This window comes from Zonotrichia leucophrys, chromosome 4 (assembly GCF_028769735.1).
Source record: "Zonotrichia leucophrys gambelii isolate GWCS_2022_RI chromosome 4, RI_Zleu_2.0, whole genome shotgun sequence".
In the NCBI taxonomy this organism is placed as follows: domain Eukaryota; kingdom Metazoa; phylum Chordata; class Aves; order Passeriformes; family Passerellidae; genus Zonotrichia; species Zonotrichia leucophrys.
In genome coordinates this window covers 11,257,619-11,283,775 of record NC_088173.1, presented here as the reverse complement: position 1 = coordinate 11,283,775, position 26,157 = coordinate 11,257,619, and the positions used below count along the sequence as shown (strand labels likewise).

General features: G+C 39.1%; 1 protein-coding gene across 4 annotated transcripts in view; it reads left to right on the top strand.

Annotated features, from left to right (window-relative positions):
* The window catches only part of MTUS1 (microtubule associated scaffold protein 1), a 116,358-nt gene that overhangs the window by 64,034 nt on the left and 26,167 nt on the right, over positions 1–26,157 (top strand). For 3 of the 4 annotated variants that reach the window (XM_064710465.1, XM_064710464.1, XM_064710466.1), the window contains one exon: positions 24,337–24,554. In XM_064710465.1, coding sequence (XP_064566535.1) covers positions 24,337–24,554 — 218 coding nt within the window. Of the gene's footprint in view, positions 1–3,038; positions 3,517–24,336; positions 24,555–26,157 lie in introns of those variants that run through there. The other variant, XM_064710467.1, reaches the window with a different exon arrangement.

Sequence of the window (26,157 nt, the reverse complement as noted above, 5' to 3'; positions counted from 1 at the left end):
TATTCTGCTCTTTTCTGGTGCTCTTTTCTGTCATCCTTCTCTAACATCAAGAAAGAGAAAGACCTGTCTGTGATCCTCATGTTATGCATGAAATGCAGACAGTGCATGCTCCTGGCGTGCTCTGTTAAGATGCCGTGGATTACGCCCTGGCTTTGTAGTCTGGCAGCACGAGGCCCTAGATGACTATCGTGGGACTGCAGACAGGAGTGGAAGGTGCTGTTTTCCTCAGCCAAGGAAACCATGCTGGCACATGCACGGCCACCACAGTGGAGCTGTGCTGTGGTGTGACACTGAGCTCTAGAAGGATTATTTGAGGAGCCTCTGTGCAAGTTGAGTCTTGCCTGGGAGCTGTTCAGACTGACATGGGCAGTGCTCTTGCTGGCTGCTGTCAGAGCACTCAGAGCACTGGGTACTAGATGGCACTAGATGAGTCATGCATCCATTGCTCTTTATTTGTGCTGTCAGGTCTGCTTCTGAATAACACAGACTTGTTTCAAGTTTCTGGGTTTTAATAGAATTAAAACTCTAGAGGCTGGAAAGGCATTTTTGTCAGATTAGAAGGTTTTTTACAAATAATGTGATGTATCTGTTTCTTCATGGCCTCTTTTCACCCAAACAAAGAGCAGGAAAGAAGAGGCAGTAAAAGTATTATTTGTGTATCTTGGTAGAAGCAGTTTTGGTCTTTCCTGAAAGGATTTTGATGTTCATATAGAGCTTTGGTCTGCTCATATTTTGTATGGTGATTCATTCCTTCTGCAGTTTCCAAACTGGTTCATTACATCGTGTTTTTCCTGTAGAGATTCTTTGTTCTAGCTCCTATTCCTAGGAGGTTTCAGCAGGGTGTTCCATCTTGTCTGGTTTTACAGCCAATGAGGAGTTCTTTACCTTTCTCCTAAACACTGATGCAATGATGGGGAGAAGTGGTGGGTTGTTTTTTGGATGTGTTTTGTTGGTTTGCAGTGGTTTGGTTTTTTTTTTTTTAGCCTGATTGGATTGTTTTCACCTTTTTGAGAGCATCAGATTGGGGAGGTGAGAAAATATTTACTACATAGGGCAGCTTCTCTCTTGGAGGAATGTGGGAACAGGAGGGAAATAAAAGAGAGCTCTTCTGGGGGTGCCCTGGCAAAAGGATAAAATTTGGTATGGCTGGGTGCTAAATGATGTCTGAAGACTGGCTGTATGCCCAGCAAAAATTTCAAAATGCCTTAATTAAGAAAGGATTTAACAATAACAATCTAATATTTGATGAGATGTGCTAATGAAACTGTGCATGTGTGAATGCACAAGTCTACTGAACTGTGCTGTAACAAGCCTTCTGGTTTACTGCTCAGTGTGGTTTTCAAGCATCATAATAATGCAGCCCAGAAAGGGGCAATGTCTTTGATAATAGTATTGGATTAGGAAAGAGTCTGGAACTGCAGGCTCTTGGAAAGATAGATGAACACATATTGCTGTGCCAAAGCTCTTCAGACTAGAAGGAATAGATGAGGTTTTATAGCAGTAATGACATGCATGCCCTGCTGTGTGCAGAGGCTGCCCTGGGAACCAAACAAAAAAACCTAATTTACTGTCTTTGTACTTATTTTGAATGGTTTTGTGTGGACTGAAGATGTATTATAGTACTTCAGAGTTGGTGTTTCATCAGTGTGCTGGGAAATAAATATTTTGGTACCTGCTTTGAAAACATGCTGGTGCATTCTCACACAGTCTGCTGTGGAGTTTGCCTTGGTGGGTCTGCCTGGGTGCTGTGCTGCAGCTCTTCTGCTCTACATACAGTGAGCATCTGCTTCACTGTCACTGCACCGGGCTCTGCGTGATCTCAGAGATACCCAGATACAGCAGCAACATGCTATTTTTAGTTCTAGCTGATGTGGAAAATAAGCTCTATAAATTTTAAGTGCATCTTGAGCAAGTAAGACATACTATTAAAATATAAAAGTTAGATTTGTAAGGTAGGGATGTAAAGAAAGGACAGGTAAGGCACTGCTGAAATGAGAGCTGTCACTGTGATATTTAATTTGGCTTATACCTGCTTCAGACTAAGCTGAGCTAATTGTTTCTGGAAGTGGAAAAACTGTTCAAAGGTATAGATGTTAGAGAAAATTGGCTGGGGTTTGTTGAAAAGGTAGAAGTGCAGAAGCAATGGAAAAGTACCTAATTTTGTTGTCTCTAAAGAGTGACAAAGTCTGTGGAGGCCAGCTCTTCAAACAACGCCATAGAAGTGTGAGCTGCCGCTGTCTTGTCTCCAGCACTGGCTGAGAGTACTTGGGTGGTCCCTGCTGAAGTGGCTGCCTGGCAAGGCAGCTGCTGACCTCAGGAAAAGTAGTGAAATGTTTCTTTTTGCACAGGAATGTGGCCAGTGCATGTATGTCTAGTCATGGTCGCAGGTAAAAAATGTGACATTTTCTAATATGTAAAACAGTTACTCCTTTATTTTATATTTTTTTTTAATTTAATTTTTGCTAATGGCAGTGGACTTCAACAAAGTATATGCAAAAATTTCAGCTTGTTAAATAGTAAGAGGAAACTCTTTATATGAGCGCTACTCAAGTATGGGAAGTACATCTATTTTGTAAGAATTCCTCCAACACTACTTATTTGCCTCAGTGTTTGGGTGCCTTCAAAACCCAGCTGGCAGAGAACTGTTTTAATGTGAATTAATGCCTGAGTCCTTCTCCTCTGATGCTAAATGGAAGCATCTGCAGTGTTGAGCTGCCAAGCTAAGCAGAATTTCCCTTAAGCAGTTCTCAAATAGTGAATTGTTCTTGGAGAATAGATGTGTCTTTGGATTTGTTAGTACTTTAAATGTGGACATAATATTTGATTGAAAGAAACAGTTTTAAAAAGTGCACCCTGAGAAGATTTTTGGAGAGCAAAGCTGAACTATGCCTCCAGGAATATTCAAATAATGTTCCTTACAGTTTCCAAAGAAAAATTACATCGACTGTGACATTGCCGGATGATATATTCAGCTGGTGAGACCACCCACTTCCTCCTCCTCCCTCCTCATCCTCCTCCTCCCATTTCTCCTTTTCCAGTTCCCAGCTCACGGAGTCCCACAGCAGATTGAGCATCGGTACTGTGATGCAATTCAGAGGCTGCTGGTTTTCGAAATCACTAAGTCGGTTTTATTCTGAGGACAAGCTTTGTTTCCAGAACATCTGGTGGGGAGAAGCTGCCAGCAGCATTTACATTGTGGATATCTGCTTTTACTGATTTTTTGCTTGTCTGTGCATAAGGAGTAACAGCAAAGGAATGGAGACCTGATTATTTCTTCAAGCCTGTTTTTTTTAGCAAGAATTGCTCCTTTCTGCCAGTAGTGATTTAAAAACATAGTATGTGACGGTACATGGAGGCTGTTTCTTGCTTGTTTGTCTTCCAACTGCACTGAAGACATGTTATGGTCCCCGAAATTTTCCTTATCCAACATGCGCATAAGGCTGACAGCAAAGGGATTGCTCCGAAACATCCGTCTGCCTTCTGGCTACAAGAAAAGCACTGTTATATTTCATACAGGTTTGTGTATTTTTAATATGACGATTAGAGCATGCACTGAGTATCTTGTTTACTTTAACAGCATCTTATTTTTAGCAAGTAAGAATTGTACTGGGCATGAAAGTTTTTGAATTTCAGACAGAAGTCTGACTTTCAAGCAAAGTGGTTTCATATTCTAAGCCTCTGCATGTGTGCTGAGCTGCTTGTTTGGAAGATAGTTATTCTGTTTGTGAAATGCAAATTGGGATTTGCTCTTTCCTTGCACAAATCCAAAAATAGTATCAGGAAGTCTGTGCTATTAAATATTAATCTAATAATTTAAATGGTTATCTGCTGGGAGCACTGTCTTTTCTGTATCTTATTTGGGTGCAAGAGGGGAAGAAGGGAGGGAAGTGGAATGAATACAGGCTGTCATGGTGTGGCTTTCTGTCTGTGGGAAATATTTGAATACTTACCTGTAGGTAGCTGTTATCACAGTTGTGCTAAATACATCTTACTTGCAAGTGGAACAAAGAAACTTTTGTGCCTCTTCTTTCAAGAGAAACGTAAAAGGTACAACGTTTTGAGACACTGGAGACAAGTGTGTGTGTTTAATTCAACACACACAGAGAACACAACAAACAAAAAAGAATTACAAAATTCTCAACTGCGTCTGACCTGATTTTTATTTGCAATGTCAGGCGAAGCAAATAAAGCAAGTTTATGGAAGGTGGGCTTTATTCCAGGACATACATATGTCATTTTGGGGGTGAGGGGTGGAAGTTGTTTTTTTGTTTCAGCTGAGCTGTGTGCCATCTAGAGATACTTGAGAGCATCTTATATAAGTATTTTTCTCCACTGTACTATTTACAGTTTTCTTTCCTTTTACTTAGAGGGAGGAAGCAGCTACATAAGCTACTTTTGCAGAAGTTCTTCAAGAATTTCCTCTCTCACTTGAATACCACCCTTTCTGCTTTTATTTTCTTGGAGTTGAGTGCTACCAGTCAGCTTTCCTTACTGTCCTGTCTTTTCACACGGCAGCTTAAACCATTTGCCTTGTCATTTCTTATCCTTGCCAAAGTAAATCCAGCTTCAAAATTCTTCTGGGATGATAAATGCATTTATGAACATAATACAGGCCAACTGTACAATATAGGCTTCTGTTTGCAGGTTGCTTGTGTTGGCTTTAAACTAGGATTTAAATACCTTGATGCCAAAAACTCTTATGTAAAGGGTGTCTTTGTGTATATGACTATATAAATAATGTGAAATTTCTACATAACACATACTCCAGGACCAAAAATCCTAAAGGAAAAGATAAGGGGAGATAATGTTCAGTCTTCCAGATGTTCATTAAGTGCTACTGAAATTTGTGTAATTTTGGAAAGACAAATGTCAGTGCATGTATTAAGAGAATTTTGCAATTATAAGAATCAGCTTTTGATTTCATTTATTTTGAGTAGATGTGAAAGTAAAGTTTGCCTGAAGGTGTCTGTGAAATACAACATGTAAAATAGATTGCAAGCCCTGTGTTCTAGTTGAGCAGCACTACATTAAATCGGAAGTGCTGAACAGACCTTTTGTGTGTTTTCTCTATGTACAGTATGTACAGACTAGTAGCACAGCACTGAAGCCACAGAGGTTTTTGCCTGCTTTCCCCCTTCTGCTTTGCTGTCCTTGTGTCTTGTAGGAAGTTAGTATGTTAGCAGAAAGACTACCAGTGGTTAGCTGGAGCTGAGTATACCAAAAAAGTAGGGCACGTGAAAACCAGGTCATAGTCTGTAGTGGAGAATGCAAGTATGTATAGATAATACTGCGGGTTTGGAAACAGCAGAATGCATCAAAGCTTGTTAGTGATTATTTCAGGCTCATAGAACTCAGCAACAGTACATGGGGCAATGATTGTGTATATCACAAGCCTAAAAGGTTATTTTCTGTCGTTGTTAAATGCCAGGAGGAGCCATATTTAGTTTTGCAGCACCAATATGACTGTCTTTTCTTGTAGTGGTTTAATTTGATTAAAATGATGTGTGGCTTCTTTCCAAGGTCACATGAGCAGTAGGCGCACTAAGCAGTAGAGAGTGTGTCAATAAATAAGGGAAGGGGTAACTGCCAGATGGAATTTCAGAGTCCATCTAGGAACGTGAATATGTATGAGTGTTATGTAAACAGTGCTGAGTTCCAGTTTTGATGTAGATTGCACTTCTAAGAAGCTTTATCATGAATTTCATTCTTTGCTCTCTTTGACCATAGCATAGATCTTGACTGCCTTTATTACTATAGACCACCCTTAAGATACTTACAGCAATTGTTGAAGTGTAGAATTTTGAAGTAATCTAGAGCACAGGTCAGGTTGGATTCTTCTGTTGTCATATTGTGCTTGACAATTGCAGTGCAGTGACTTGGTGAGGTTAGGATGTAAGCACTTTTGGGAGGAAGAGGATGGAACTTGTTCTTGGGTTTTCCGTATGACCTGAGGGTAGTTTGCAGCAGCCTGATGAAGTTTCTTCACATGGAGCAATGGGGGACACAGAGTTGTTTACACAGGTGTTGGGTTATTCTACGTTAGTCATTGCACTTTAGCATTAAATGGATCCTTGGCCTGGATATCTTTGCACTACTTGTATTGTCATTCATGTGGAGGTGTCCGAGTACCTAGAGTAATTCAGATATGTTGCAGCATAACCATGCAGTCTGTTCAGGGGAAGCCAGATAAAATCAGATGTTTTTCCCATAGGAAGAGAATAAGTCCAGGTGAAATTTAATGTAATATTTAACATGTTTTTAAGGTGTTTCAGCTTGTTGCCTTGTGTCTGACTTCCATGACTGTGCTTTGCACTGCTTCAAGGTCAAGATATCCAGAATTTTCTTCTCTCTCCTTAAATGCAGGCAGACATCAAAGTATCATTTTTCTCAGCAACTGGAAGTATACTGCACCTGCATTGTTAGCTGTATATAATGAGTGCCCTCTTCAGCAAAATAGAATCCTGATACCTTAAGGAAATAATTTATTTTCCCATCCTGTGATTTATAAAAGTTACTTGTAGCAAGTAACTGCAAAAATCTAAACACTTCAGAATTGCATAAACATGGCAGAGGAGAGTGGGAACCACTGTCTTTCAGTGATGAGATATTTGCTCCCTATATTGAGCCATTTAGGATTTCTACCAGAGTGACTAAAGTGCTCTTATGTTCTTCATGCTTCAGTGGTGTGACAGAGTAAATCATCATCTCTGTGTAGATCATCAGTTCTGTATTAACTGTGAGAGAAAGACATTCTCTTATGAATGATTCAGAATACTAGTTTTGAATTGCTTATGTTTTCTCTTATATAAAGATGAAAGTCCAGACAAGAAACTAGCTTTGCAAATGGAGGTCAAAGCTCTTGTGCTTTTTGTTGAGAATTTGTCAATGTTTCTATATTGTTTTGTCCCAAAATGTTTTCATCCAGCCCCTCTTGCTGCTTTTCCCCTTTCTTTCCTTCCCTTAAGCAAACTGTACTTGGTGCTCTTGTCTTGCTGGTGATTTCCATTGCTTATTAAACTTGTCTTTTCAGCAATACCAGTTTTAGAAGCTCCCTGGCTAATAACAAGCAAACATCATAAATGTGTTTACTTGGGCAGCTGACGTCCTTTTTCAATGACTTCTTCCCAAAGTTGTTCTTTGATCACATTGGGAGCTATAAAATTACTTCTGTGTGTCGCAAAGCAGGGCTCTTAAAAAAGGATTCTAAAAGCCTGAGATGTTATGGGTTGCTTAACTGTTCATATCACTTTTTTCCCATCCCCCTGAAGAATAAGTGAAGTACTGGTTAAATGTCTGACACTGCAGTTTAATACAGCACCACAGAAAGATACCCAACACACTGAATCCTACTAAATATTCTAAACCCAGAAGTCTGCTGGAGAAATTTTATGCAGGACAAGTATGTTAAATGTTTGTGTCACCCACCAAGGAAAAAAATAGTTCAGAAGTAAAGCCAGCTTATCTGTTCTGAGCAAGAGAAGTTGAATAGCTGGAAACCATTCGTCATGGGGGATTTTAAATTTAATCATGTTCCTGTTTAAGTCAATGACATTCTGCTCCTGACTTAATCTATTCAAGACTGAATACTAAATGACCTGCCTGATGTGCCTGATTTCAGTCTTAGTAGGTCATAGCTTCAGTAGGCATGTACATGAAAACTGAATGGAGATTCTTATTTCCAGGTGTTTCTGTGTTTGTAAGTACAATTTGTACTCTATGCAAGTCTCATCCAATGGATGTGTTTACAATAGCTATAAAATAAAGACAGCACTAGGAATTTCAAAGGTAGACTCAGTAGCAGAAAGGATCTTCCAAGCTCATCCAAAACCCTGACCCCCCAACAACAAAAGAAACTCCCAAGCCAACAAAAAACATGCCAGAGTCAAAACAGGTTAACTTATATGTGATGTTAACATTTAACCTGTGCATATATTTAATAAAGTATGAAAAAAATTGAAATGGGGAGCTTTGCCCCAAAAAAATCAAAAAAAGAATAACTGGGGTGCTACTGAAAAACAGATGCTTAGCAACTTGTGTTCTACTCCACTGTAGCAAGTGATGCTGGATTTTGTTCTTCCTTCACTTAAATAGATAATTACATATGAAGGATGCCCCAAGTATTTGCCAGTAGGAAGTAAGTGGAATTGTTGCTTCAAGCTCAACCTCATAAAAGAAAATGGGAGAGTAAATTGGTGGCGTAAGTTGGAGAGTAAATATAAAAGACATAACAAATAATCTCTACCAGTACCACTGCATATTCTAAGTGTGCATTTTTCCCATTTGGCATATCTAATAGGTGAAAAGGATCTGGCTGCAAGTTCTATTGCTGTGAAGTAGGTTAGGGTTTGAAAATGACAGGCAGCTACACTTACACTTAAAAACTTGAATAGCTTTTAAATTACTTCAGGGTATTTCTAATGTGGTAAAGCAAGGCTTATACTTCTAAATCTGCCTCTCCCAGTTTTGCAGTTTGTGCAGATGAATCTGTTACTATAATAGAAATGGCTTGCAGCATTCAGACAAATGAAGTATTACTACTTATTCAGCCATTCTAATATGAAATTCCTGAAACATACATCAATAGCTTTCTTTTGTGGAACATACCATGACATTTCAGTGGGAGAATGCGCTGTTTTGAGTGTCAGCCAACTGTCTCACTGTCTTGTGTTAGTTACCCTTCTTTCTTTGCTGGCACTGAAAACTGATGTGTGAAGGACAATAGAGTTTCTTCCATTTCTAGTTAATTTCATTTTATGTTAAATAATGTGTAGATTGGGACCACAGTTACCACTCTTACTGCCGCAAATAGCAAGAAATTATGATTTCTGTTTATATATATTTGCTATTAATTTAGTATCATGTAGTGAAGCATCATTGCTAGTATTTTTCTTATTAAAAAAAAAATTGTAATCTCTCAGTATTTCAATGCATACAAATAACCTGGATACAAAGGTGATGGATATGATGTCTTTAGGGAAGTTGCATTGTTCCAAACAGCTCTTGACTGTTTTGCCCAATATCATGCCAAAACGTAACTTATTTGGAAAATTATTTGCAAGCAGAACCTACCTCTCCTGGCTTGTCTTTTAGAAAAAAAAATCTGTGAAGGCTGCACTGGTAAAGCAGTCTAGCTGGAATAGTGTTGTTACAGATAAACAGTAACAAGTTAAAAGATATTGCTGTAACAACTAAAGATGTTAGCACTATCACCAGCACCTTTCTAACCATCTCCACCAACAGGTCATGGAGTATTGTGTCTGTTCTTTCTCCTACAAGGACAACAAAATAACATTTGATCTGGTGAAAAAAGAATATATTGGCAGTGTTACTTATGTCTTAAAATAGTGTAAAAAAGCCCCCCAAAAACAACATCCCATTTAATTTTTCTGTCCAGATACTCAAATGTGAAAATAACTCACCTTAAATAACCTGAGTTGTATCTGCACATGATGTTGCTTTACAGTTGCTATTTACAAACCTTTTATTGGTATCATCTTTACTGATGTGTAGTAATTGTAGCTAGGGCATTAAATAACCTGGAGTCCTGTGTTCAACTCCTGGTTAAATTTATATTTGCTACTTCTTGTCATGATAGTGTGCTGCTTGTACACTTACAGCAAGTAAAAGATCTTCCTCAGGATCCTTGTGTAAACAGTTTGTATGTGATGTTATAAAAATACTTCTAGTTAGGCAGGAAATAGAACGGCTGGGAACATCTGTGGTGAAATACTTTTAATGAAAGCTCATCCTTTTCTCAAAGAGAACTAGCACTCCTTCAGTAGAAAAGTCACAGTATTACAAATTATACTCATTTATTGCTTAACTTCTGTAAGAATAATTTTATACTTTCAGATATTGCTTATATCAGAAGCATCTAAGTTATTAAAATGTTCTGTTTGTATTTATTACATGAATAGACTGTGCTAAGCCTTGTCAGCTATTTTAAGTCATAAAACAGGATTATTGGAAATGTTTTCTGCAAGGGAATAAGTGAACTTTCTTAGAAAGCCAGTTGCAATTATTCTACTCCAAATAAAACAGAAGACTAGAAAAATATTTGCTTTTCTTAGCCTTAAACATGGCTATGTTGTGTAACAAATATAATAAGGCTTGCTTATTTCCACAAATATTACTGTACAATCTGCCACCTGCTTAACTCACTTATCAAGTTAAGACATTTTGCCAGTTAAAAAGATTAAAGGTCCTGATATGAAATGAGTAGCATAACCCTATTAAACCTGTATTTCACCAGGGACCTCAATTAGGATTTAATGTAAAGGAAAGCAAGATGTGTGTGTAATGTGCAGTGAATATTTATCTTGCTGTCTTTGTTAGTGGCACAAGTAAAGGTGCTCATATTTGGAGATTTTTCTTGAGGATTGACCTCACATATGGATTTGAGTCCTTGTGATATGTTATGGGTATGCCCCAGTGAGCACCACACTTACCTCAGGTGTCAGCTCCTCAAGAAGATTGTGTTGTCTTCTTTCTCTTCCTCCCAGCCCACCACCCAGTTAAGCCAGAATCTGTCTGCCATCTTTGTCGTTTGTTAGCTTGAACAGAAGAGACTCAGGGGCACATAAAGTGCAAGGAATGATATTTGATTGTTTTAAACCTTCTGGGGCACATAAAGTGCAAGGAATGATATTTGATTGTTTTAAACCTTCTCCATAGGAACTGCTTGGTCTCCACAGTAAGCATGACAAGCAGTCCCTCCTTGATGGAAGCACTGGTAGCTGTCAGGCAACATTGCCAAAATGGTCTTCAGTTGTGCAGCTTGGTTAGGAGTGGCTGGAAAGAGAAGTCCCTTAACTGCTCAGCAAGCAGCAGAAGGACTTTGTGCCTCTCAAAGGGTGGAGACATATTTTTAGCTGATGAAAATGGTGGATGCTGCCCTGTTCTCTGTTTTGTTTTCAGCTTGGCAAGATGTTTTCAAATAGGCTCCGAAATGTTGCACTAAGGGCGTTCCTGAACAATGGTGTGCAATGTCCCGGGCACGTCCCTGGGGGGATATCTTTGCTGTTTAATAGAAGGAAACCTGCTTAACATGACAGGAAAGACACAAATAGGTTCTTGATGTGTGACTGCCAAGGTCTATATAAGCACATCTTGTGTATCTTTTGAAAATGTGGATTTCCAGCAGTGCTTAGAGCTGGTATGAGGCACTTGAGATGTGATATTTTCTGTATTGAACTTGCAGTGAAGCATGGAAGATTGAGTTCACATGAATGATTTTAACCAGCAGCAACTGAAGTGCCTCTATTAAGATGCTGTTATATTCTGTTGACCAGCAAATGGTTTTTCAGTGCTAGGGTAGTTTACTTTAAAGTTTCAAGTTTAGCATTTCAAGTTTAGTTTTAGACACATGTTCATCTACCTTGGTATTCCTTAAAACATGCTATGCTCCTGTCTCCTCAAATACATTTTCCTAAAGTTGTGAGTTTAATTTTGATAGTTTAATTTTTCTTTTATTCTTCAGGGACTTAGTGTTAATTGTTCTGATATATGTAATCAAAAGGATGAAAAGCACAAGTGCTTAAATTTCAGATTAGAAAAACAACTTTCACTTGTGTGAACCAGCCCAGTGTGCAAGAAATATTTTTAGTGCTTTAGAAAATCAGTACTGATCTAGAGTAACTCAGAGGCTTAACTGAGCTGTGAAACAATGTAGAAGTAGGTAATCCTTTACTTAGACACAGAAAAGTTTATTGCAACTTCCCTGATGTGATCTTGCCATGGTAGTCATCTGCCAAGAGGGTAATGGTATATCTCTGCCCTGTTGTGTGGAAATGACAGTGCAAATTAACACTTCTTGGAAAGTAATTGCTTGGTTATTTTTTGGTCATGGGAAAACACTAAATCTGGGACTGATCCTGAACTTGTCAAATGAAGTCAGTGCAGCTGGGGAGGAGCAGCCTGCTGAGTTACCATTTTGGGCTGTGATTAGATCCAATCAAGATAATGATTGGAGCCAAGTCACTGATTGATGCCATAGTCAACAATGTTGAAACCACTGCATCAGTGTGTTATGCATAGCCCCTAAGAGTGCTAGGACTGATTCTTGAAGGGATTTGGGAATTTGATCAGTTATTGTCAACTTTACTTTTCTAAGTTAATTTCCAGCCTATAAGCTTAGTCATGCCTATATCGTCACTGAATTATTATTTTTTTAATCCTTGGAAAAAATTCATGTACTAGCTTTGTCTCTGAATTGGGTTGTACTCTATTTTATACTCAAATTTGTGACTTCTCTTACAAAGTGAATCTTTATGTACGAAAAAAGAGAATTTGGATGCTAACTGTTAGTTTTGTAACTTGGTATTGCAATCTGTGGCCAGCAATTTTTTGAGGAAAGTGTTACAATTTAACTTCTTAGTCATCTTTTGGTAGATAAAATATGATTATATTGGATAACTTAGCCCTGATTATAGTGCTTCCTACATGCTTAGAAATGCTGTCACCTTCCTTTTTAAAGAACATTTTTTAAAAGTAAATTCAGATTAAAAATCAAATTTGCATTATCAGCAGATTTGATTTTTAATCTGAATTTGCTTTTAAATGGTTATAGAATTTAATGAACACAAGATGTGTTTCAGCTTCAGAAACACTTTTGGTACAAAGGCAGTAATGCAGGCAAGGCTTTGGAGGCTCTCTAAATTCCCACTGTCTGCCCTACTTTTTCTTCCACAATATCCTTTAGGCAGGATTTCGGTGCCATAGCTAAGTCAGTGACATTTGTTAGAGTCATGTAACATCAGCTCACACTAGTATGATTAGATAAATAGCTTCTGAGTTGAAACTAAAAGCCATTCTGTCCTCACTATTCAAGATAGCTGCAGATACTGCACAAGGAAAAATGCTGCATATTAATGTACTAGTCTTGTGGTCAGAAATGTATTTTTCAAGTCTCTTCTTTGTACAGTTGTTTTCAAGGGAAGATTATGATTCTTTGCAAATTACTAAGCCTTACATATGCTCTTCTCTGAAGGACTTCGAATTGCTGAGAAAAAAAGTCAAGTTCTTGAATCTAACATTAGTCTGAGCTAATATATGTTCTGACTGTCAGCTAATATGTTAGTTGTGAAGAAAGAATTACCATATTGAATTAGAAGCAGGCACAATTGACAAAATGAAATTTAGTGATTCAGTCAAAATTCCAAATTCGTTCCAGTTTGATTGGTTTGTTGGTTTTCTTTGCCTTTACTGCAACAAAGTAGACCTCTATAGCACATCAACAGAAAGCAGTTTGCAAATTTAAAATATTAGTTGTATATGCTATCAGAGTCCTGTTTGGAGTTCTTCCAAGTCCTTTCTTGGGTTCTTGAAGCCAAGTTTTGTATGTAGATATAGATTTAACTTATGATGCAAAAAATTAAGTCTGTCTTCTTCTCTTGGATTTGTAAGTAAGTGTCTCTCCCAGTCACTTTATGTTTATCCCTAACATAAATTATAATGCTTGCCAGCTCTTTCAGAAGGAAGCATGTTAAATAGTTGAAAAACAATTAAGCTGTTCTCACATCTGACTTTCCAGAACATAGGAGACTGCTCTGCGTGCGTGAGAGCAGAAGAGAAAACTCAGCTAGCCTTTTAGTATCTGTGTGAAATGTGGCATGAAGAAAAAACTCAGGCCAGTGATTTCATCTATGTGAAATCAGGTTGGGTTTCATATGGAGGAAAACATACAATGAAAAAAATGCAGGAAGTCTTACCTTCTTTATGATAACATTTTAGGTAAAACTTCTGAGCAGTAGAAAACTTTTCGAGGTAAAACAGTTGAGCAGTCTGGTGAAATGCCTTTTGTGTCTAGGTGCTATTTACCTTGCTTCAGCAAGGAGTGATGTAATGGTTTCAGGAGGCTTTTTCCAGCCCTGTATTCTTGATGTTGAGCAAGGTGGTGTGGACTGTAGTATTAAAGAAGGAATACATTCAAATGTTACAGTTTATATGGCTTCCTCCTTTCTGGCTGTGTTTCAGCCATTTCACCCATGGTAACATGTGAGGGCTGGGATTTCACAAAGGCTCGAACAGGAAGAGCCTGTATTGGCATCATTCTGCTCTCGGGTCTTGTGTGAGGGTTTTCTACACATGCCTGTAACACACATACTCTCTGAGTGTATCCAGGGAGGATATGGAGAAACAAAGGGATCAGGATTTGTACTGGGGGGACAGTTCATTGGATCTGGGAAGGTTTGCCAACAGTGTGAACTAATCATGGTGAGACCCCTGTCCCCAATGACTTTGGGTTCTAGTTTTGTGGACAATGAAGGGCAAAAATGTGCCATATCCTGTACTTGCAATGAAGCAGTAGAGGGCACCAGACAGTAAGGAGCAACTTTTTGCACAGGAGTTAGGGAAAGAACAGACTGAGGAAATCGGAGCAGAAGGGAGAGACACCAGTCTTCAACATCACTCCATGCTTGGGCTTGGCTTTTTGGGAAGTTGTGTACTTTAGGGATGACAAGGCAGAGCTGCAACTATAAGAAGAAGGAGAACTGGTTCACATATTTCTGTGCTTAATCAGAGAAACACCTGAACTAGAAACTTACTGAAACACAAACCCCTTATGTAAAATAAGTATAGCTTCCAGTATATTGTATATTTTAAAGCTAGGAAATTCAAAGATTTAAGGTTGCCTGTAATGTATATGATGAACTGATGTAGCAGAGTTCAGATACCTAAACTGAGGAAACTACATTGAGATGTAGTTTAGTCTTTCATTCAGTCCTCACTGGCCAAAGCATCAGCGCACTGTAAGATCCTCATGCAATTACTTTCCATCTTGTTGTCATCTTTTTCATTAAAAATGGATGACAGTGGGGTTTTTTTAAGGTGGATGAAGTAGTTTTATTAATGTAGATATGGTCAATCCCTCTCATATCAAAATACCCATGCTCTAAGCTTTCTAGTACAATAAACTAATTCTGCCATCTTCCTTTTTTTTCCCCCCAGACAGTGGTATGTGGCACTGTATGGGTAACTAACATGTGTTAGGCTTTGTCCTAGTTCAGAACAAGCTAAAAAATATATTAAAAAAAAATCAAGCATCAATATCACCCTTGGTTGTTTGGAAAATAACCAGGACAGCCCTGATGCACTGGTAGCCTATCTGGTGAATGTTAGAGTTGTTTTCTGTGAATTGCATTGCATTCCAAATTTGTTTGTTTGGTCATCTCTGAATGTATGGTGAGTTTATTAATGTTTTTTTCTTTGTAGTAGACATGTGTCTCATTCATGCTTGCTGTTTACTAGCTAGATCACACACAATCATGCAGAATATTCTGAGGTGGAAAGGACCCACAAGAGTCAGTGAGTGCAGCTCCCAAGTGAATGGCCTTAGAGGGATTGAACCCACAACCCTATTATGCTCTAACCAGCTGGGCTATGAAGACTTAATTCAGTTCTACATATTACAGTTCCTGTTAATTTGACAAAATACACTGTGAATGCAGAGGCAAAATCACTTTGTATAGTAGGTGTTCAAAGCCTAACTAGTGTTTCTGTAAAACATGACTGCGCTACATAAAGTAAAAGATGTGATGGGAGCCATAGTGAGATTTTAGAAGAACATAAATACTTCTGAGATTTCCCTTTTCATTATTGTGTGTATAAAGATAATATCGAGTTCTGGCTGAAAATGAGGAATGAAAAGGGATGGATTTAAAATGTTGCACTGAGGCTACAAGTCAGTGCTGTAATAAAGTTGGTGGGTGAGGATAGACAGAGACTTTAGGAGCAGTACTTCAAACTGAATGCCTGGAATAACATGTGATGACTCTGCACTCCCCCTCCAGGCTGTACCGCATTTAAAAAATACATGCTGAAGAACCTTTGTACCCCTGAAAAAACACAATGCAGAGAGATTTCTGCTGTGTGTATTAGTCCAACTGCTGAGTCAGTTGAAGCATCTAGGTCAAGTTTCCCTACCTGCAGTTAAATTTTGTTCAGTTCTTGCATCTTTCTTAAAAGCCTCTGTGGTGGTAGATAGGTTTCTTCAGAGCAGCTTGAAACAGATTTGATGACAGCTGAAATAAGCTGGTGTTCCTGGACATGGGCTAGTACTAGACATTAAAGAAGGGAAACTCAAGAGGTTACAGTAAGAGCAGAGGAAAGGGAGAGCTGCTGTACTGCTTTAGGAAGCATTTAGTTGTCTTATTGGGCTTCACACCATGTTGATGCAGGGCAGATGCAAGATGAGAAGTGCTGTTTCTCGTCACCCATTTGCTTTGAGCTAAGACCACAGATAAAGAAGCCTCTGAAGTACAGCATTTTAAGCATTTCAGTTGAGCAGATGATCCAGGTACAACTCTGAAGAATGAAGTCTCTTGCTGCAAACTAGAACTGGCTCCTGACTGGCATGCTTGAAGTGTGAACAGAGCAAGTTGGGACTGTCTGCACCAGCTTACACAGACAGGCCTGAGGCAGAGCTTAGAAACAAAACATCACTTCTTCAGGAGTCTGTGTTTGTACAATCATCAGCCAGGACTGTGAGAGGCACAGGAGGAAGGTGTATTCACCACTTGCCAAGATGGATGCAGGCAAAAATTACAGTTGACGAAGCTGTGGAGGGCCTGGGGGGATTTGAAGACTTCCATCCAAGTCCAGCCTTGCCAGGCTGTCTGCAGACGCCATTAATTTAGTTTTATGACTGCTATCCCTGTGTGTTTCTCCGACCTGGCTTATATTATAGCCCAGAGCAGGAGTTTTGGAAGAATTTAAGGTGGTAATTTACAGCTAGCTGAATTTCCAGGTCCTCTCAAACGTAGTGTATGTACTGCTGCAGACTAAACCCAGCAGCTTCCTTATTTGCATGGGTGTTCTTAAGGTGTCCTCTCCTAATGGGCATAGCTTGTCACAAGGCAAGCTTTAAAATTACAGCCATGAGATTAAGTGGCGAATCAGTCTTCCTGTTGCATTGCTCAAATAACTTCTACACCTTGTAATGGGGGGAAGGCATAATTGGAGCTGTAGAAATAGGGGTGCTTTGTGTTTGCTGGTTGGAAATTGTCTAGAAGATTTTTGTGTCTCTGTAATGCAAAAGAAATACCTTAAAAACAAAACAAAAGACACCCACAAAAAACCCTCAAACATATCTCACACAAAATAGACCAGATTTTATTTAAGTAAAATAAGTCCCTTTTTGTTCTGCCCTAATTCTTAATGTACAACTGAGAGGAAATCTTCAACAGTGGTTGATCCATGTTACTCTATAAAATCAGGAGTTTTTTTCCTAAACAGGAAAAACTGTTAGCACACTTGAGATGCATCAAGGATAGAGAGATCTCAGCTGGAGCAAAAGCTGTTGTGCAACAGGTGAAATGAGTAATTCTGAGACAGTGAATTCTAGGTTCTGAAACTTGTGCTTTGATGCGATGTTCTCCGTCTGTTGTTGGCTATCAAGTATTCCAGTTGAGAGACATGTTGTAAAATTTGGAGGAGCAGCAGCTTCTGTGGACTTAAAATTTGCTTTGTAAAAATTTGCTTTGTAATTAACCTATAAATTTAATTTTTGGTAAGGTTTTAAAGAGTGTCTTTCAGAGTGGGGAAAAGTAAAGGAAATCTGTCTGAAATCTATGTCAAGAAGGTGGTCTTTACAAACTGACAGGATTCCTTATGATCAATCAGCCCATCTTAGTTTGAGTGAGGAGGGTACCGAACACATTGACTGCATTCTGGATGGAATGAATGTACTCATATAGAGCAAGAGTCCAGCTTCCAAGGACAGGTTTTCTTCAGTGTATTACATTATAGCAGAGAACTCTTGTCAGTTAGGGTGGGTGCTCACACTTTGAAAAAAGGAGGCTGCAGCTTTTGGATTTGGTGATGCTGGACAGGAAGGACAATTCTAGTACCTAATTTAGTCACCTGAGCTGTGTCAGCCAGGCTTTCAATGTAGCTTATGTAGAGAAAGGCTTCCTTCAAGCACTTATTGATGTAGTTAGAATTCTGCTCTAAGTCAGTATCTGCAGGAACCTGTTCCACTACAGAGGGACTAAGGGGTATCAATTGGAGACTTTTTTTTGTCCCCAAACATTTTTAATGGTGCAGGTATTTTGATTTGGTTTTGGTCTTTTGGTTTTGTTTTTTTGTTAACTCAGCTGAAATCAGTGCTTCATGGAATCACTCTTTGTGTAACCATACCTTTAAAATCATCAGAAAGTGAAATTATGCAGGATGGCACTTGAGCTGTTTATCTTACTATAAACACAGGATTCATGTTAGCTAAAGTTTCTAGGAAGATTTAGATCTTGGAGGTTACATGCATGAGTCTAGAAATACCCTCCCTTTCACCTGTTTTCCAGCTTTATCACAACAGAAACAGTGGAAATAATTTCAGATGGATTTTGCTTCTGACAAGGTCTTCGCATATGGTTCACCAAGTGAGATTTTTAGTAACCACTAAGGTATGGTGAAGAGTGGAATGAAAATTTACACTGCTCAGCTGAATTACTGCAACTGATGGTCAAGGCATGCAGAAGTACTGCTGCTGCTCTTACCTGGCTCTCTTCACCTACCTAAATCTTCTGTCAAACATGTTACCTGGATTCAGATTTCAGTTTGGGCTTCTGCAACCGACGTGCTAGTCTTTAGTGGTGACTGTGTGAATAATAATGCTTAAGAGCTCTTGGGGTAGCTAGGAATGGTGCAAGGAGCCAAAAGGGGAGGAAGCTATGTCTGTGGCCTGTGCTGGGAAATCCCATCAGAAAATCCCATGTCTGGCCTTCTAACAGGTGATGCAGTGACTTGGAAAAAACCTGCAGCATTGACTTTGTGTTTATCAGGGGCTGTGATAGCAAAAGAGTTGGGGAATACCTGCAAGCCATGAGATGCTCTATGTGGAGGGCACATCTCGGAAACCTTTCTGGTCCCATTAGTGTGCCTGGACTAGTGTAGGAGGAGCACTGGCAAACCAGTAGTAAACTTTCACTGAAGGCAAGAGTCCCCAGATTGGCCTTTTGGCCAGCAGCACTGTGGTGATTTGGAAATCCTGAATCTTGCATGCATGGTCTGTTGGCATTCCTAGTGATGCTTCCCAGCCCAAAACAATGCTGAGGGGAGTTACTGCAGTTATTGATGGATAGCATGGGTTTTTTGCTCTGGGATCATCACCGCCTCTTAAAGTATCCTGGAGTAAGGACAGGGCCAAAGGTCTGGTGTGTAAGTTCTCCTGAGTTCCAGGTTGTGTGGTCTGAGTCCTTGTTCTGCTGGGTGTCATGCTGAGTATGTGCTCACCTCTTTGAAAGCAGAGACTGACACCTTCTGTAGACCAAGATCTACATGGTATTGGTAATTTTTTTTCAAATTGAATCCAGTGACTGTGTAATTAAACTGCTGTATAACACAACAGCCAGCAGCCCGGTGCCATTAATCCACCTGTTTTCACATGGAGCCTAGACCTTTTAAGAGTTTTGTGCTTAAAAATAAGAAGCCTTAGCTTTTCCAGAGAAAAGTTAACACTCAGACCTTGTAGCTAAAAGGCTTGGCCTCCTTAACATGGCAAAAATATCTCATTAGTAATTTTCCCCATATTGCTGTGATAAGCCTTTATTGTTTGTGGATTAGAGGGTTTCCTCAGGAACTGTGTTCTTCCAGAGATTGCCAGAAGGGTGTTGCTTGCTGTGTGAATAGGGAGAGCACTCAGTGAGAGTGGGGCATTATCAAACGTGTCCACAGATATACACCTGAACCTCATATTAGCAGGACAGGTGCATAATCACCTTGTTGAATATACAATTGAAATAACTACACGCTGTTGAACTGTTTGGCTTTCAGCTCCTGCAGGCAATTCAGGCTTCCTTTGAGCCTTTGTGTCGTACAGGAAGTGCCAGTGTGTTCTCGCAGAGTGTTTGGCTGCGTTGCAACAAACCTGGTTACTGATGCCCAGGCATATTTTGATTGATGCACAGATCAAGTGACTGTTGGGAGTGGCTTTTGGGGTGACGTCCCACGTACAGTGATGTCAGCAAAAGATTTTAAAAAATTCAGGTGTGGCATAATCTGCCAATTAAACTGATTAGTGCTCTGGCTGAGTCCTGAGAAGGAGCTCTGACTACAGCCCTGCCTGTTGAAGTCTTTCATGTAGTGCCTTTGGCTCGCCTTGTACGAGACTTTTACCGAGTGCCTTCACTGCAGGGTGCTGCAAATTGTGGCAGGATACCATCCCAAGGCTGTGCTAGCTGCTTGCCGTCAGGGGAAATCTGATACTGGCTCACAGATGTCCCTGACTGTGTGGAAGCTGTGACACTGGAAGAGGTCCTGAAACTCCCGTGGGATCGGGATGGAGTGCATCGCTGCTCTGTTGGCAGAAGTGAAAGCCAGCCAGGAGGCAATGCAGGCTGGGCAGAAGGCACTAAAGCATGATGTGGAAACATCTCAGAAGGAAATCAGAACGGTGCTAGCACTGCAGAGGAGCCAGCAACAGGTGAAAGAAGATCTCAAAGCAGAGGTGAAGTCCAGTCACTTGGATATAAGAACTGTGCTTGAGGAAATCCAGAGAGTAAGAGAAGAAATGGAAGCTCGATTAAATACTCAGGCTGATCTGGTGCTACTGATCAAAGAAGTGAGCACCAATTTAACATGTGTAGACAAGGCTTTCCAGAAAATGGAGGAGAGGCAGAAAGTTTTTACCAACCTGCATCTTCCCATGAGAGAAAATGTTGAGCAAGAATTTTTCTTTGAAAAATGCTTACACCCGATGCACGTGGGTTTTGAAAGACCTGTGGAAGCTAACAGTTTGGATGATGAATGTGAAAAGACTGTGCTTGGGGGTAAGACAGTTGTGACTGTAGGTGTGGGGAGAGAAGTGAAGTTGTTTCTACTTGTGCTTGTCGAGAAACTTGTTTAGTCTATTTTGAATGCTTTTAAAAAATTTAATTGTTTTTAAAATCGAATCTCTTGCCTAAAATAATTTGTAGTTAGTGTAGATACTACTACACATAACTTCCTAGTACATGATATGCAAAGGAAGGCTTTGATTTGGCTCTTCAATCCAAAAAAAGTGTGTTAAGAGATTTTTCTGGTAACCCAACAACAATGCACAAGATAGGGAGGCTCAGGAAAGCAGTAGGACAATGCAAGCTCTGAGGTAGCCAACCAGACAAATACTGTGTCAAGCACTGGGCAGAACCCCAGCACCTAAATGTAGCTTTGTGGAACACACCCTATGTACTGACAGTTGTGTATTTCTTGCCTCTGAACAGCTGTGCATGAGAAACAATTTGCTTCACAGAGAAGCTTGGAGTGGGTCTAATGCTCTCCTCAGTGAACTGAAGACTGCTGTGCCATCCATATAATGGCTGTGGGGGGAGTGAGAGGATTTGTGAACCTTTTCCAAGATCCAAATCAAATCATCTGTGAATGATTCAATCGTCAAAAGGCTTAGTCTTTGCAAAATCACTGCTATTTTTCTTCTTTTCTGGTGTAAAGGATAGGATGGTGATTCTGTCCATCTGTAGTACTGTACTACATGCAGTACTAGAAAATCTGATTTCCTGTCTTCCAACTTACCAAGCTTTCCACCTTACCAAGTTTTCTATTGGGTAAAGGGGTTTTGAGCCTGCTGGAGAGGAGTCCAGAACCTGATTTAAAGGTGGAAATTGTTCTGTGTTACAAGTCTGACTGTATAGAGGTGGCAGGTGAACCAGCCCAAGTGAGAAGGGCTTGGGCTGTTAACCAATACCATCTTTGAATTAGTCTCTGTCATTGATGTGGTGGTATCATTAATCAGACTCATGATGCTTTTGTCTTAATGAAAGCATGGCTTTTGTTTTGACACCACAGCATGCCTTCTATACAAATCTGGAAACGATCTGTCATTGCCCAGAGGTACTCAGGCCATAAATAAACACCGTAGTGTCAGTGGTGTTAATCTGTAGAGGCAGTTCATGCTACAGAGGGCTCATGCTTTTCAGCATTTGAAGTGGCTGTGTATAGCACATGTCTATGATAAAATTGCCAACAGGAATGTCACTGAGTTTCACTTCATGAATGTTTTTTGTTCAGCTTTTTTTAGTATAGTATCAAGGGCTGGCTTGGTTGGATGCTTGAATGAGCTTCTTGGAAAATACTTGGTGGTCTGGGCAGCAGGATAAAAGCAGTGGCATGAAACTGACAAAATGATAAGGGCTGGCTGAACTACAGAAACAATGGGTATTTGGAGCCTTTTGTCATTTGTCATTAGCTGTTGTATCACTGTATTTAAATGAAATTTGTTCATTAGGTAATTAACTGTGTGATGTAATTTTTCCCCAGCGTAAAAATTGTCTGCAATTGTTCAGGTTTAACACAGCTCTGTCAGCGTGGTGGTTGTAAAACTAATTTCAAATATTTAATTAAATTATGAAACTAGCATCTGTATCAGTGAATTTACCCAATACTCCTGCATCAAGAATAAAGCTCTTGTTCTCTATTTGTCGTAAGTGGAGCATTCAGGAAGGGAGGTGGAATATATGAGAGGGTAGGAGTATGTAAGGCAGTAGGGAAGGGAAGAACTGACTCTACATGTTTATTCTCTAATCCCTTTTGTTCCCCCACCCCCCTCCTTCTCGATTATTATTTGTTGTGATTTTTGAAGGAGCTTCAGAAGGTAACCAGTAGTTTCCTTCACACAGTATTGTCCATAAGGTTGCTGAAAATTTGGCACGGTTGCTCTCAGATGTGAACTGGCATTTGTGTAAAAGTGTCTACTTCAAAGATGTTGTTACACAGTGAGAGAAGAAGTGGTCATGTTAGTTAAATAATGGTAAAAATACCTAGAAGTGGCAGCCAACCTTGATGCTTTTGGCCTACACATTTGTATTTTGATTTGGGTTGATACACCTTTTAATAGCTCTAATATTAAGCTGCACAATGGTATGTTTCTAATTTTAACAATCTTTAACAGTCTGCATCTCTGAGCAGAAGTGTACGGAGATCTCCAAGAATACAAGGGCATTTGAACATTATAAAGCACAATATGATGACAATTCTCCAACTAGCAGAAATTCTTGCCCAGAGCAGATTTATCTGGAAAATTAATAGGCTCAAGAGGCACTTTATACCAGGCTCAGTAAGGAAGGCGTAGAGGACGTTAGTATTTTGAACAGGAAAACTATTTTCAAAGACTAAAAAAAATGCAGGCTGTGGAAGACTGATATATTAATACAATGCTGATGTGTCAGTCAGACTAACATTAACTGAAAATTAAAGCTTTTGTTCTTAATACTTTCTCCAGTTGTGAGATTGAACCTTACACTGCTGGGATGATTGTAGGGTCATTTGACAACCTTCAAACCAGGTGCTTGGGATTCAGAAAAGATTGACTCTTGTTGCTTAGTTTGTCCCCTTATTTTTTTTTCGATTGTTCAAATCTTTCTTTTATCCAGATCTCACCTCTCAGGTTTTTTCACTATATCGTGAAGAAATCTTGTTAAGTTGAAACTGTACAAAGTAATCTGCTTAGATGTCTTCATTAAATTGCCAAGGGATATTTGTCTATTGCATCAGCCTTTTATTGCAAAATTGTTTGCTCATTCCCTTTGTGATCAAGGGGGGAAGACTGGCCCTATCTGCACAGCAGTACTGTGCTCCCTTTCCAGTCTGAAGGCAGCAGAGAAACCTGAAAATACAGTGTTTGAGTCAAGTGCTGATTTATGTCATCTGGTTTCCTCTGACATGAGATGATTGTGTACTGTGAAAGCATTGAGGTTGCCACAAAACTAAGAGTATTAAATCAATAATGTAATTTCAGGACTGTGAAAATATATTGAAATATATTACATTTTAGAGCTTTCCTAAAGTCTTGTCCTTGTGACTGAAAACTGCTACCTTTAAGAAATGCTGCAAGACCTCTAGTTAATAAAGCTCAGGCCTCAGCTACAGAGAGGGGAATTTTTACAATTAAAATTTTGAAAGGAAGAAAAATAACAAAGGAAATGTAGAGAAAATGGTTTTGTATTCAGCAGTACTTTAGAGTGCAGGAAATATGAATTCTATGTTGCACACAAAAGAGGACAACTCTTATTTTAGAAATAAGTTACTGAACAGATAGGAGGACAGATATCTTGCGTTTTATGAAAGTATTTTTGCAAAGCCCACTGTGAAGAGTATACTGAAAAGTATGCCACAGAACACATGATGGTGAGGATGAAGTACAGAACATAGTATCCAAGGTTGTGGTGTTAGGAATTAACAAATTGATAGTACCTGCTCTGCAATGCTACTGAAATAACCCTTTCTCCTAGTTAGTGTTTCAGCAAGTGTTTGTAGGAATTTATAACTGCTTTCTTTTGCACCTGTCTTTACATTGTGGTGAGATTTCAGCATGAAATGCATATTGATTCGTTGTTGTTGTTCTCTTAGTTGACAAGGGCAAGCAGCGGAGTGCCAAGAGCTCATGCATACGGACTCAGGCTTCCACAGATGCACGTTCACCTGGCACTAAAGCAGCCGAGTTGACACAGTACAAAACCAAATGTGAGACCCAAAGTGGAATCATCCTGCAGCTGAAAAAATTCCTGACGTCCAGTAACCAAAAGTTTGAAGCATTAACAGTTGTCATCCAGCACCTGCAGTCTGAGGTAAAAACTCACAGCTCATCAATCTTGGCTTTAATTGTTTGAACAATTAAACAATTGTTCTCTTCTCAGCAAGGGCTTCAGAAAATATTAATATACTGATAATAAATTTTGTGTTTCCATTCCAGTGGTTTCTGTTTTCCTGTGGAGGTTATACTTCTAGCATTAGTTAGCTAGAAAAAGAATCAAACCCACGACACTGGGCTTTGTGGCCTCTGCATGCTTCATGTGCTCTTTAAAAGAGTTTTTAAATGTTTGTAGTCAGAGAGTCCTTCAGGGCTGAGTAGCTTTCCAAGTATGTCCTTCAAGTTCTGCCCTTGTAGGAAAGACTAGTTTCAACAGATAATCTACATGCCCTTGCTTTTTTATCTGACATTGTATGGAAGAGTATTTAAGGGGTGGATATGTTTTTGAGCAACTCAGAATAGTTTTTGAGCAAATCTGAGTTGTTACAGTTTTATTTATTGAATCCTGCATTGTTGATGGCGGTCTTAAAATTACTAATAAAAATACAGAAATGCATCTGGAATTATAGAGTGGAATGAATTGGATGTGGCTTAATCGTAATTTTTCTAATCTGTTTGAAATATGTAATGACTTAATAGTTTGATACTACACTAGGAACTGTTGGTCTGCTTTGAAAACTTTTGAGAAAAGGAAAATGTGAAGTCAAGAAAATTATAACAGTTATGTGTTTATACTGCATAGCTGATGCAGTCTTTAATAGCCATTACTCTTGCATTTATAACTAATGTTCTAAGATTGGTATCAATTTCATTTCAGCTCTTCTGCTACATGGTGATTTTAGAGTCTGTTTACAAAAAAGCACTAAATTGTCTTAGTATTTGGGCAAAAATGTAACATTCTCATGGGAGAATATCTGCTTGCTTTAATTTAATCTAAAAGTACTGCATTTATCTCCTAGTCTGCTTCAACTCTAAGAGCAGTGGCTCTTAGCCAGTTTTCTGGGATTGATTTGGTTGGGTTTTTTTAAACTCTTGGTTGAAACACCTTTCTCTGCCTGAGGAACTAGTTTGAGATCTTCAAAGCAATTTGATACAGGATTTTTGGATGCCTGTCATTAACATGATATTGTGAAACTTTAAGTGAAATTCTCCCTGCTAAACTTCTGCGCAGTCTTCTAATTACAGTAGAAAAAGCACAATGATTTTTCAGTAACTCTTACAATTAATGTCTTGGCCTAGTTTCTTCTCTCCATTACTTTTGTTGCAACATTTTAAAACTCGCAAATACTTTATAAATGTCATGTTTAGTGAGAAGAAGACCATCATACTAATTTGCTTTTTCTAGGCTATTTTACAGGTTTGCCTAGCCTAAATGTGTGGTTTTTTTTTAAAGAATATTCAGGGGTTTAAGGAAAAAGTGATTTTGAAGGAGGGAAGAGAGAACTGCATAGAAGAAGCTAGTGATTTTTCTCCTTATTCCTCTTTGTTAGTCTTTTGCAGATGGACAGAAAAAATATCTCTGTCAAATTATATAAAATTAGTAATCTTGGACTAATTTGAGCACATGAAATTGAGCTAGATGTTACAATAATACACTGATGTTTTTTCATACCAGTTATTGATTTTGAGATTGCTCTCTC